Source organism: Thermomyces dupontii (assembly GCF_041956625.1).
Source record: "Thermomyces dupontii strain NRRL 2155 unplaced genomic scaffold VTN31scaffold_1, whole genome shotgun sequence".
Lineage (NCBI taxonomy): Eukaryota > Fungi > Ascomycota > Eurotiomycetes > Eurotiales > Trichocomaceae > Thermomyces > Thermomyces dupontii.
In genome coordinates this window covers 576,042-588,126 of record NW_027192307.1, presented here as the reverse complement: position 1 = coordinate 588,126, position 12,085 = coordinate 576,042, and the positions used below count along the sequence as shown (strand labels likewise).

Genomic DNA, 12,085 nt, shown 5'->3' with positions numbered 1-12,085 from the left:
TTGAGCATTGAAAAAAAGCCCTGCACGATTCAAAAGAATCAACACTTAAAAACCAACCACCAACGACCAGAAAGCCGGTGTTTGTTCTTTCTTTTCGGTTGATACCCTCTCGGCTCTGGTCGTCGAATTCAGAAAGGGGTTCGTTTGCGTGTCCCGCCTGGCAAAATGGCCGATCAGACCCCCGATTCCTGGGAGGACGAACTCTCCCGTCAGACGGAGAACGTGAACCTCGGTGGCAACAACCCCAGCAATCTCCATGCGCAAGCGCCGACTTTTCACCCCAATGCGCCTGCTTTCCAGCCTGGTCAGCCCTATCAACAGTATGGATATCCCCAGTACCAGCAGTATGGCCAGGGGTATGGATACCCCGCCTATGGGCAGCAGGGTTACGATCAGTACGGTGCCTATGCCCAACAACCGGGCCAGTTCAACCAGATCTATAACAACCAATACGGCGGCTATAACAATCAGTTCCAGCAACAGCAACAACAACCGCGCCCGCAGCAATCCCAGCCGCCTCCCCAGAACACCTCTCAGGGCCAGAACGCAGGCTCTGGCATTAAAGCGAAGGTCCTTTCCATTGGCGGTGATGCCAAGCCAAAGAGTCAGTCAGCGGGCGCCGAGTCGGCCTCCGGCCAGAAGTCTAAAGTGCTCTCGATTGGCGTGCCGTCGACTTCTGGAAAGTCGTCGGCTGGTACCGTTCCGGGTGACACAAAAGGTGCAGCCGCTGCCGAAGCTGGCAGTAAAGTGACTGCGGCAAAGGCAATTGAGAAGACAGAGAGGAAGGCTGAACAAAAGGCGGCCGCGAGCGGGGACAGTACCCCTGCTCCCTCTTCCGGTCGCAGCAGCCCCGGCCGTAGCAGCCCAGCTCGTGGAGACGGGCCAAAGGTGGCACGGGATGCTGATGCCGTTGCCCGCGAACAGCAGGCCGATGTTGATGAGGAGACATTGAAGGAAATCTACGGTGAGAAACGGGAGCACGTCAATATCGTGTTCATCGGCCATGTCGATGCTGGCAAATCGACACTGGGAGGCTCGATCCTCTATGCCACTGGAATGGTCGATGAGCGTACATTGGAAAAGTACAAGAAAGAAGCCAAGGATGCGGGACGTGAAACGTGGTACTTGTCATGGGCACTGGATCTGACGAACGAGGAGCGGGCTAAGGGCAAGACGGTCGAGGTCGGTCGAGGTTACTTCAAGACCACACGCCAGGCCCCAGATGGCCCTGTAGAGCGTCAGTTCACCATTCTCGATGCACCTGGCCATAAGTCGTTTGTGCCGAACATGATTGGCGGCGCGTCGCAGGCCGATGTGGGCGTGCTGGTCATCTCCGCCCGAAAGGGTGAGTACGAGACCGGGTTCGAGAAGGGTGGTCAGACACGAGAGCACGCACTCCTTGCGCGCAACAGCGGTGTCCGCAAGCTTGTCGTTGTGGTGAACAAGATGGATGACCCAACGGTGGAGTGGAGCAAGGCTCGGTTCGACGAATGTACCGTCAAGGTGGCCAAGTATTTGGACGCCCTCGGATACAAGAAGGACGACGTTACATTCATGCCGATTTCTGCCCAGAGGACCATTGGCATCAAGGACCGTGTGCCCAAGGATGTGGCGCCATGGTGGGACGGCCCGTCGCTGTTGGAGTATCTGACCAACATGCCAATGCCCGATCGGAAGCTCAATGCGCCATTTATGATGCCCGTCAGTGCCAAGTACCGAGACATGGGAACCGTGGTTGAGGGCCGCATTGAGTCTGGCGTCATCAAGAAGAACGGCACGTATCTGATGATGCCCAACCGCGACGAGGTTACGGTCGCGGCGCTGTACGGAGAGACGGAAGACGAGATCCAGACGGCGTCGTGCGGCGATCAAGTTCGCATCCGCTTGCGAGGCCTGGAGGAAGAAGATATCATGCCGGGATTCGTGTTGTGCTCTCCAAAGCGACCGGTGCATTGCGTATCCTCCTTCGAGGCCAAGATCCGTATCCTGGAGCTGAAGAGCATTCTGTCGGCCGGATTCAACTGCGTCATGCATGTCCATTCGGCGGTCGAGGAGGTTACCTTTGCGGCCTTGCTCCACAAGCTTGAGCCCGGAACCGGGCGCAAGAGCAAGCGGCCTCCTGCGTTTGCCAGCAAGGGCCAGACTATCATTGCCCGGTTGGAGGTGACGGGCTCCGCGGGAGCGGTCTGTGTGGAGCGGTTCGAAGATTACAACCAGCTCGGGCGGTTCACGCTGCGTGATCAGGTGAGTTGTGAATAGTGACTCGATTAATATGAGAATGATAAGGCTAATTGGTTCCAGGGTCAAACGATCGCCATTGGCATGATTACGAAGCTGGTCACCACAACTGACCAGCAGTAATGGGCTGGTGTGACATGTACCATGAGAGCCGCTACCGCGAGATCAACCGTGCTGAGGATGAGGAATTGATGATTATTATGATTAGAGTATACTCCTGATATACTGTTCAAATATGACACTGTCCTAAACTGGATGTGCGCAATGAAATCTTGATCACAGATCTCTGTAGTCGCCATTTTTCAGATGCCCATTGGTATCCCGGTAACATGAACACAAACATCAATCATTTGAAAACAAGCATCATCGTTTCCTCCTCCCAACCACCTTTGTAAACCCTTCCTCATCGACCTCCGGCTCCGGTTTTTCTCGAGGCGCTCGAACCGGGGCAGGAGCATCATCCATTTCGATATCACCATCTTCATCACCCCCATCGTCGTCGTCGTCGTCCTCGTCATCATCCTCCTCCTCCTCATTCTCCACCCTCTTAAACATGGCCTTTTCCGCGCCCGCCCCCTTCTTCGCCATCTTCTCCTGATACGCCGCCCATAAACTCTGCACCGTACCGAACTCATTCCTCGCGCACTGCTCCCTCAGATCCATAATCTGCCGCGCGACCTCCGCCGCGCTGCCATCATCCACCACCACGTCAAACTCGTCGTTCATCACCTGGATCAGAACCTCCTCGAGGTCCTCCGCGTCCGTCTCCGGCCGCTCTGTGAACATCTCGCTGACCGCGCCGCACAGCCAATCGCGCTTGTCGCCCGATTCGGGCCCGCCCCAGTTCGAGGCCACGGCAAGGGAGAGCGCCGGCCAGCCGTTGAGAGCCAGGGTGATGCCCAGGTCGAATTGTTGCTGTTGCTGGGCGGTTAGGATTGCGGGTTGTTCTTGTTGTGGTTGTGCTGTAGTGGGGGCGGCCATTGTTGGTCTGGTCGGTCACCGAGGAGTGGCAGTGGTGTTATAGAGTCGAATTCTCTGGGGAGTTGTAGGGTATGAGAGCTGAGTGAACGTCCTAGCGAGGTTGACGTACTGCGGTTGCAGAGGGCGATAAATTTGATCGTGGGATGCTTATCAATCTTATCGGCGAAGCTATCTTATCTTATCGGCTAGGTATCTTATCATTTTCGCTGAGTTTTGTCTCTGTCGTCTGAGGCTCTGAGCTGCTTCGAGGCTTCGAGCAGCAGTCAGAGCTTCAGGGTAGTTTAATTCTTTTCGTCATTGTTCTGTTACAAAAAACCAGGATGGGTTAGTATTGGTGCACAGTTTCTCCAGACCTGGACTTAACTATACCTATATTGCCGACTTACCACCGAACTGCAGGTGTCAGTCAACGAAGTTTTGATTCTCAGCATCGTACGAAGATTGTCGCCCTTCCGTTCTTCCCCAATTGAAGCCCTTGTAGATTTTTACCGGAGTATCTGTATGTAGTACGCTGTGACAGTGAAGAGTAGTACAGCACTGTCCGCCTCCATTGCTAAGTACCCCGTCTACCAGAGCAATCTTCGCTTATATTAGAATGGCCTTACCGGTCCTTATGATATTACTGTCAACGGAAACAACATCTGATGATTTGACACTGAACGTGCATTCGAGCCTACGGGGAACTGAGAATGAAGTGGCACGAGACCTTTCCCTTCTCATGAAATGTCCTTTTCGACGAACTTAACTGCGGACCGGGCCGAACCAACTGTGCAGTCTACAAGCCGATATCGGCCAGCCGAATGCCTCTGATTTGTTCTCACCAAGTGCTCTATGAATCAAAGGTGGCTTCGTTGCTCTGGCCTCTGGCCTTATGATGGCCTTGAAATTCTCTCAACCAATGAGAAAGCCTATGTCACATGACTCTGCCAAGGCCCCCGCTCCTCTGCTCAAACAGGCATAGTGCAGAGGAGCGGAGGACTGTGCGTCCAGTGGCCGTCCAACCCACATTCACTCTGGCGAAGATCGGGTGAAATGATCGATCAAGAGAGGGTCATCATGGATGCAACTTGAAAACTCTATGCCAGTCATTTGATCAAGATAACATGATCAATTACGCATTTTGCGCGCATTGACCCTTGTTGGATCGATCCAGATGGGGAAGGTTGACGCTGCAAAAGGTGCGCATGGGACAAGTAGTACGGTACTTACCATGTCAACATTACAGTACCTTGTACTGGAGGTACTCCATATACGAGTCCAATGGTCTGGTCAGAGCAAAGATCGGAAAACACAATGCCGGGTGTCGTGATTCCCGTGAGCAAAAGAAGGATTGAATGAAAATCCTTCAATTCACCGGTCTTGTTTCGGAGATCTGCGTTCTAGATTGACGCCACGGTGGTGATGCAGCGAAGGTACTCGACAACGGAACCAGACACAAGCCACCAATTGCGCCGCGAGCAAGTCGGCACTTTTCAGCCATAATTACATTCTGTACAATAATGCCCTTGTCTTCTCTCCAGATGGCGCTAAAGCAAGCGAATTTTTTTCGGCGGTTGGCTCAGAAGTGGATGAACGTGATTGGCTGGGGCAGTGGACTCCGATGATCGGGCGTGATTTGGTGGGCATTATTAGCCTACTACTTATCTGATCAAGTGAAAAGTTATCTGATCCGCTCAGCCAGCGTTATCTGATTGATTCGAGCCCTACTGGATGTGGAAATGGAAATGGGTGGATACAACAGTATCGTCAGTGATAGGTAGGCGATCCGGAACTTTTTTTTTTTTCCCTCTGTTTCTTTTTCTCGGGGAATTTATATATACCCCTTCTCCCCGGCCGTGATTCTCAATTGCTCTTCACTGGATGCCGCAGCATTCCGTCGGACTTCTGTCCTTGAGTGCTTTTATTCTCCGAGGCCCCTCCCCCAGTCCAGCCCCTCCCCCTGGTTTTCTCAATTCCTCCTCGCTTGGAAAAACGCCATGGGAGTGCTCGACTTTATCCGCGGCCGAGACGATGCGCATCTACGGAGTGCGGTTGCAGAGCAAGGCACCGCGGAACCGAAGCGCTACGAGCCAGGTGCCCCGCCGGATCCGTCCGGCAGCGACTCGGACACCCTGAGCTTGGAGGCGCGCAATGAGAAGGAAATCCAGGAACACCCCAATGAGGTTACCAAAGATGCCTACTCAGGTGTGCAAAAAGCAGAGGCCGCCGCCCTCGTCTGGAGCAGAAAGGCCCTTTATCTCACCTATGCTTGGTATGTGTGGACAAACTGCAGTGAGTTTCTGGCCGGCAGGGATACAAGAGGACTAAGACGACCAAAGGATCTGGGTGGCATACTTTATGCTCGCCCTGCAGCAGTCCATTGGATTGAACGTTCAATACTTCGCCTACTCGTCATTCCAGTCGGCGCCCGAAATCAGCACGGCCAACATCCTGGGCACCATCATCGGCGGTGTTTTGACGCTACCAATTGCCAAGATCCTGAACCTCTGGGGCCGTGCGGAAGGCTTTTTGATCTTCATTGTGGTCTATTTGCTCGGGATTGTAATCCTGGCCTCGTGCAACGGCCCGGATAGCTATGCGGCCGGCTACGTGCTCTACGTGATTGGCTACGATGCCATCTATCTGATCCTCAACGTCTTCGTTGCGGATACTTCGGGGCTGCGCAACCGAGCCTTTGCCTTTGCCTTTGTCAGCACCCCCTTCATTTGCACCGCCTTCACTGGTCCCAGGGCTGCCGAGTCGTGGATCAGGATGACCACTTGGCGCTGGGCGTACGGCGCGTTTGCCATCATCATGCCGGTGGTCTTCATGCCACTCGTTGTGATCTTCAAGTACTATCAGCGCAAGGCCGAGAAGATGGGCTTGTACAAACGGGAGCGCAGTGGCCGCTCGGCTCTACAATCCCTTCGCCATTATATCCTTGAATTCGATAGTAAGCGATATCTGGCGTTCTTACCCAAGAAACTAGAAAGCTTACTTGTCACGCACAGTTATTGGGGCCTTCCTGCTCATGGCCGGGTTTGTCCTGTTCCTGTTGCCTTTCAGCTTGGTTTCCAATAACCGGGCCCAGTACAAGAGCGCTACATTCATTGCAATGGTGATCATTGGAGTTCTTCTTTTCCCTGTGTTCGCCATCTGGGAGCGATTCTTCGCGCGCACCCATTTCGTGCGATGGGAGCTGTTCAAGAACCGGACTGTGCTCGGAGCCTGCGTGCTGGCTGCCGTAACCTGGTTCAGCTTCTACTGCTGGGACCTGTACTTTTTCTACTTCTGCATGGTCGTGTACGACCTCACCCAGTCGGAGGGCGGGTACATGCAGCAGATCTACAACATCGGCTCCTGCTTCTGGGGCGTCGTGTTCGGCATCTGGGTCCGCTACACCAAGCGCTTCAAGTACACCTGCCTGTTGTTTGGCCTGCCGCTGCTGGTGCTCGGTGGTGGGCTCATGATCCACTTCCGCGGCCAGAGCAACGACATTGGGTACATCATCATGTGCCAGATCTTCATCGCTTTTGGCGGTGGCACCCTCGTCATTGGCCGCGACATGGCCGTCATGGCCGCCGCCGACCGCGACGGCGTCCCCATGATGCTCTCCCTGCTCACCCTGACGGCCAACTTTGGCGGTGCCATCGGCTCGGCCGTCTCAACGTCCATCTACGGCGCGACGTTTGAGAAGGCGTTGGTCGAGAGACTCCCCGAGAGTGTCAAACAGAACGCGACCCAGATCGTTGCGGGTGGGTACACCGCCCAGATGCAGTATCCGGTGGGCACCCCGGAGCGAGCCGCGATCAACTATGCCTGGGGCGAGAGCCAGAAGTACGGCGCCATCGCGGCCACGGCCATCTTGGTTTTGGCTTTCCCTTCCATCGCCGTGTGGAAGAATTACCGCGTCGACAAGCAGCAGAACAAGGGTCTCGTGCTGTAATTGCTCTCTTGGTTATAAGGTTGGTGACGAAAGAACTTGCTCGTTGTTATGTCTCAAGAAACAAACTTTATTATGATGGATGATTCCTGTTCTGTCATTCCGTCGATCATATACAGTCGGGGTAGATTAATCAACTAATCGTTCACATCAAAGATACACAAATCATACTAGTAATCAACGTAAAACGAGGTAAAATGCATAGAAAGTCTCCTGTCCCTCATTCACTTCCTAGGTTCAACATGAATCACAATCTTCCCCCGCGCTCGAGTCGTCTTCAACCTCTCAAACGCCTTGACTACATCCTCAAACGCGTACGCCCCATCAATCGGAATGCGCAGCTTCCCCTGCTGCAGCCATTCGGCGATTTGCCGCAGCTGCTCGCGCGAGTTGCCAACCATCAAAAACCGGAATGGCCGCTGACCACCGCCTAGCAAGGACGGCCTCAGTTGACGATCCAGCAGCGTCAGTACCGTGCCCCGTCCAACCTGCACAAACGGTTTTCCGGGGAGCAAGAAGTTATGGGATTCGCGATAAAGCGAAGCCGGCGCATGGCCAACGTTGTCGATCGCAAGACTGTACCGCCGCCCCTGGCGCTTCAGGACGTCGATGACGTCGGTCGCAGTGTAGTCGATCACCTCGTCCGCGCCGAGCTGCTTGCAGAGCTCGATGTTGCGCGTTGAGCAGGTGACGGTGACACGGCAGCCCAGGATCTTGGCCATTTGAATGGCGTGCACGCCGACACCGCCGGAGCCGTTGTTGATGAAGACGTGGTCGCCAGGCGCCAACGCGGCAGTCGGCTCCTTGAGCGCCTCGTAGGCGGTCTGTCCAGCGACGCCTACCGACGCGACTTGGTCGAGGTCGACGCCCTCGGGTACTGGGTACACCAGGTCCGCCGTCGTCATGATATACTCAGCTAGCGAGCCGCGAGCCACCGGCGGGGACAGTTTTCCAAACACTTTCTGGCCGACGCGGACGTCATTATTGGTCTGCTCGTCAACGCCGGGTCCCACGGCGACGACTTCGCCTGCAAAGTCCATGCCGGGAGTGGCCGGGGTTGATACTGCGAACCGCGCGTATAGCCATCCGCCCAGCTCAGGAATCGCAAAGTCTGCAGGATTGAGCGCTGCGGACTGCACTTTCACCAGGATTTGGTTGCCCTGGAGCGTCTGCCCGGGTCGTTGAACGGTGTCGGACAGGTACAGGTTCTTTTCCAGGCCTCCCGCTGTGCTTGTCCAGAGCCATGCTCGCATCGTGGATGGTGGCGACGCCATGGTGTTCGTTTCCTGCTATGGAGTTTACTTTTTTTTTTTTTTTTTTTTTTTTTTTTTTGTCTTTTGGAATCTGCTCGTTTGGGCGCGAGACGCTATGACGTTTCAAAAAGTTGATGAGGTTGGGAGCTCTTGATTATGATCTAGTCCTGAATACCCCTGATTACGTTGGGCTATCCATTGAGAGGTTCTAGGCACTTACATGAAGTTTACTCCTAATTTGATCCATCCTGGCTAGGGTAAGGTCTACTTGACCACGTTTCCTTGATCGATCGAGCATCGAGAGCATCGATCTGTCCTTGCCTAGGTCCTTGGCTAGCACGTGTTTGCTGCCTGGGAATCGAGGCATTAGCTGGGACTTACCTAATGCCTCGGATTTAAGGCAACAATACTATATACTCCGTACTGTGCTCCGTAAACCATCCATCTAGCCCTTCTGAAATGACATCATGGCCTGTGTGCATGGTTGACGGTTGGATTCTGTACCGCATCCTTAAGTGTCGAGTGTATTCATATAATACCCGATTGGCTGTTTAATCCAGCGCATGAACACCTAGGGATGCCCCTCACCACGGCCTGCATAGGCGCTCACGTCACCCCAGCTGTGATCTCAACGCTTATCTCCCATGTCTGTCTCACACACCTCCAGAGCTCTGATCGGCTTGCTTGCTAACCGCGGCCAGTACACCGATCGAAAGTCGAGGCGCCACAAACCCACCGCCCATGTGTCGTACGACCAGGGCCTTAACGTGATCCGCGCGTTTCTGCAACATGCCGCGTACCACACCGTCGAGGACCTGCAGCGCTTCACGGCGCAGCGGGTCCCCACGCCGAGATGGGTCAGGGTCGAGGAGGTGACCATCCCGGAGGAGTATCTCTCGCAGGCCGCAGACAAGATCACCGAGCAACTCGGCCCCAGGGGAATCATGCGCGTCGGGGGTTCTACCTGGTGGCAATGGCGGGGGCCCATGAAAGATCTCAAGGCGGAGTGGATCGAAATGAAGAGCGACTATCGTGCCAGAAAGCGCGCGAATGAGCGCTGTCGGCGGGTCATGTTCTATGTGCATGGCGGTGCGTATTTCTTTGGCAGCATCGATACGCATCGGTATCAGCTGCAGCGCCATGCGAGGAAATTGAGAGCTCGGGTATTCGCACGGTACGTTTTGAAAGGGCTTCCCTCCGGGAAGTTGTTGGCAGTCTGCTCACCCCGTCGGGCAGTAAGTTTGTCTGGATTCGCAGTTCTCAGGCGTGTCTCTCACGAGCCCGTAGCTTCGTATCGCCTGGCACCTCAATTCCCTTTCCCTTGCGGTTTGCAGGATTGCCTGGCGGCGTACCTCTACCTCCTGACGCTACATGACCCGTCCGAGATCCTTATGGCGGGAGACTCGGCCGGAGGCGGCATGGTCGTGTCGTAAGGCTATGTCCACATTCTGTTTCAATCTCGAGGCTCTGCTGATACATTGGCTTGGTAGGATCCTGGTTACGTTGCGTGACCGCGGCTTGCCGCTGCCGGCCGGAGCGATTCTCCTTTCTCCGTGGGTAGATTTGACCCATTCGTTTCCATCCGTAGAAGCTGGAAGTACACTCGATTATATCCCCGAACACGGCTTCATGCACACCCCATCCGGTGCGTGGCCTCCTCCCAACGCTGATGACCTCATGGATATCCGCAAAGGAGCCGCGCAAAAGAAACCCGGATCACGAACCAGTATTGGCGACGTACAGCCGACCCGCGACACAGAAACTGCGATCCACGGATTCGACGTGCGCAAGGATTCCGCCCCGGCCGTCATCGCCCCCGGTGGCCGGGCCTATCCAGGGCTGCAGCCGAACTTGACGCCAGTGACGGCCGAGCAGATCCTCACCAATGAGGCCGATCAGGTCACGGTTCGCATGCCTGATGGGTCGACTGTAACGATCAAAGACCAGATCCAGATGTACGCTCCGAATCAGCTCTTGTCCCATCCCCTGGTCTCTCCGATCCTGCAGCCCTCGCTTGGTGGCTTGCCACCGCTAATGATTACAACCGGGGGCGGCGAGTTGCTTCGAGACGAGCAGATATACCTTGCTCACAAGGCAGCGAACCCATCCGCGTATCTGCCCTTCGATGCGTATTTAGACGAGCACGATCCAGGCCGGACTATCGTCAACAAGTACAAGCCCACCTATGTCCAGCTGCAAGTCTGGGATGACCTCTGCCACGTTGTGCCCACACTCAGCTGGACACGCCCTGCCAAAGCCATGTACCGGGCCGTTGCCCAATTCGGCGCCTGGGCGCTGTCTCGGGCACAGAAGCAGGCAATCGAGATCCCAAAGCACGAGGTGACCAGCCCGAGTACCAGTAGTGGCGGATCTGGCCCTTCCACGCCCGGTAGTTCCGACGACTCAGCACCCAGCCGAGTGGGCAAAGCTGGTGACCCTCTTCCGCGGTTCCACCAGCACATGATCCGGCAACGAGTCGACCGCCATGGAGCGATCTTCCCTCTCGACCTGCCGGAGTCCCTCCCAGCGCTGCAACAGCCCCGGGACAAGATCGGCGCGATCAACCCCATGATCGTTCAGAAATGGCTCGGGGCGAAGAAGGCCTGGGACGAGCGCTTCGCCCGGGAAAAGCTTCAGGTGCAGCAGCGGCGCATTGAGGAGTTCAAGCGCGGGTATTTTGGCTTCGACGGCGAGATGCCGCCCGTGTGTGCGCTGGCCAGCAGAAGGCTAGAAAAGGACATCACGCCGCGCGTCAAGGCGGAAAAGAGCTATGCGATGATGCTCTGGTCGTTTATGGCTAGCAAACATGACCGCGAGATGGCGGAGGGCCAGAAAAGCGCGGAGAAGGTGGAGGATGCTGCTCGGCGGCGCTCATCCGAGAAGACGAAGAAGCATCGTCCCTCAGCGGCGTCCCAGCCCAGGGCTCAGTCGCAGACGGTGAGCGATACGGGGCAGGCAAATGGTAGTGACCAAACTACCGTCGAGGAGAAGTCAAAGGCCACACCAAACGAGCAATCTGAGTCTACCCAGCGTGCAGACTATCCCGCGGCTCCCTCATCCACGTAAGTCTTGAGTTTGTAGGCCCATAGCCCGACCGTTGACTTGTCTGCCATTTGGTGATTCCCGGTTATATCGCCGTCTATTCTATTCGAAGCTAGGGTTGCTTGGATTGCATCATTCGCAATGTTTTGGTCATATGTTCCTATTTATTGTTCCTTCCTCTTGATTTCCCCTACATATACTTTTCGATCTACGAAAGCTTGTTTTTTCGGATAGCAACGAGCGGTGATATAATGACAAGATTCAGACTTGGATATGATAACCGTCCCAGCCAAAACAGTCTTCAGGTGAAGGTGAAGAAAGGGCGAAAGCGCAACTCGGTCACCTCTCGGGACGTTGGCCGTAGACGACATAGCTGCGAGAGTCATTTCGTGGTTAAAAGCTATGGCGATACTCACACACCGCGCTTCCGGCCATTGGCACGAGCCTCGCTGGCAAGAAGAATAGACTTCCCTCTCTGGACCATTGCTTGTGCATGGTCAGAGCGGCCAGGGCTTCGGCTTGAGCCTGCATCCAGGCGCCGATCACTGGACGGAGAGAACAATGTTAGATCAGTTAGTAATACTTTTTGGGAGACAAGAGGAAAGAACTGACAAGATGGGGATCCTTTTTTTTTTGTCCAGACGCGCCG

General features: G+C 55.1%; 5 protein-coding genes across 5 annotated transcripts; 3 read left to right on the top strand and 2 right to left on the bottom strand.

The window, feature by feature from the left end:
- Positions 1-165: 165 nt before the first annotated feature.
- Positions 166-2,361, top strand: VTN31DRAFT_225 (uncharacterized protein; the record flags this gene model as incomplete). The annotated part of the gene is made up of 2 exons (XM_069402397.1): positions 166-2,244; positions 2,302-2,361. 2 exons carry the CDS (start codon positions 166-168, stop codon positions 2,359-2,361), a joined length of 2,139 nt encoding a protein of 712 aa, XP_069263081.1.
- A 240-nt stretch (positions 2,362-2,601) lies between these two features.
- VTN31DRAFT_224 (uncharacterized protein) lies at positions 2,602-3,219 on the bottom strand (the record flags this gene model as incomplete). Its single annotated transcript, XM_069402386.1, has 1 exon — positions 2,602-3,219. One exon carries the CDS (start codon positions 3,217-3,219, stop codon positions 2,602-2,604), a length of 618 nt encoding a protein of 205 aa, XP_069263080.1.
- A 1,976-nt stretch (positions 3,220-5,195) lies between these two features.
- VTN31DRAFT_223 (uncharacterized protein) lies at positions 5,196-7,144 on the top strand (the record flags this gene model as incomplete). Its single annotated transcript, XM_069402375.1, has 3 exons — positions 5,196-5,470; positions 5,538-6,151; positions 6,210-7,144. The coding sequence occupies 3 exons, from the start codon at positions 5,196-5,198 to the stop codon at positions 7,142-7,144; spliced, it is 1,824 nt and encodes a 607-aa protein (XP_069263079.1).
- A 221-nt stretch (positions 7,145-7,365) lies between these two features.
- Positions 7,366-8,415, bottom strand: VTN31DRAFT_222 (uncharacterized protein; the record flags this gene model as incomplete). Its single annotated transcript, XM_069402364.1, has 1 exon — positions 7,366-8,415. The coding sequence occupies one exon, from the start codon at positions 8,413-8,415 to the stop codon at positions 7,366-7,368; it is 1,050 nt and encodes a 349-aa protein (XP_069263078.1).
- A 556-nt stretch (positions 8,416-8,971) lies between these two features.
- On the top strand, positions 8,972-11,460 carry VTN31DRAFT_221 (uncharacterized protein; the record flags this gene model as incomplete). The annotated part of the gene is made up of 3 exons (XM_069402353.1): positions 8,972-9,040; positions 9,096-9,823; positions 9,885-11,460. The coding sequence occupies 3 exons, from the start codon at positions 8,972-8,974 to the stop codon at positions 11,458-11,460; spliced, it is 2,373 nt and encodes a 790-aa protein (XP_069263077.1).
- Positions 11,461-12,085: the final 625 nt, after the last annotated feature.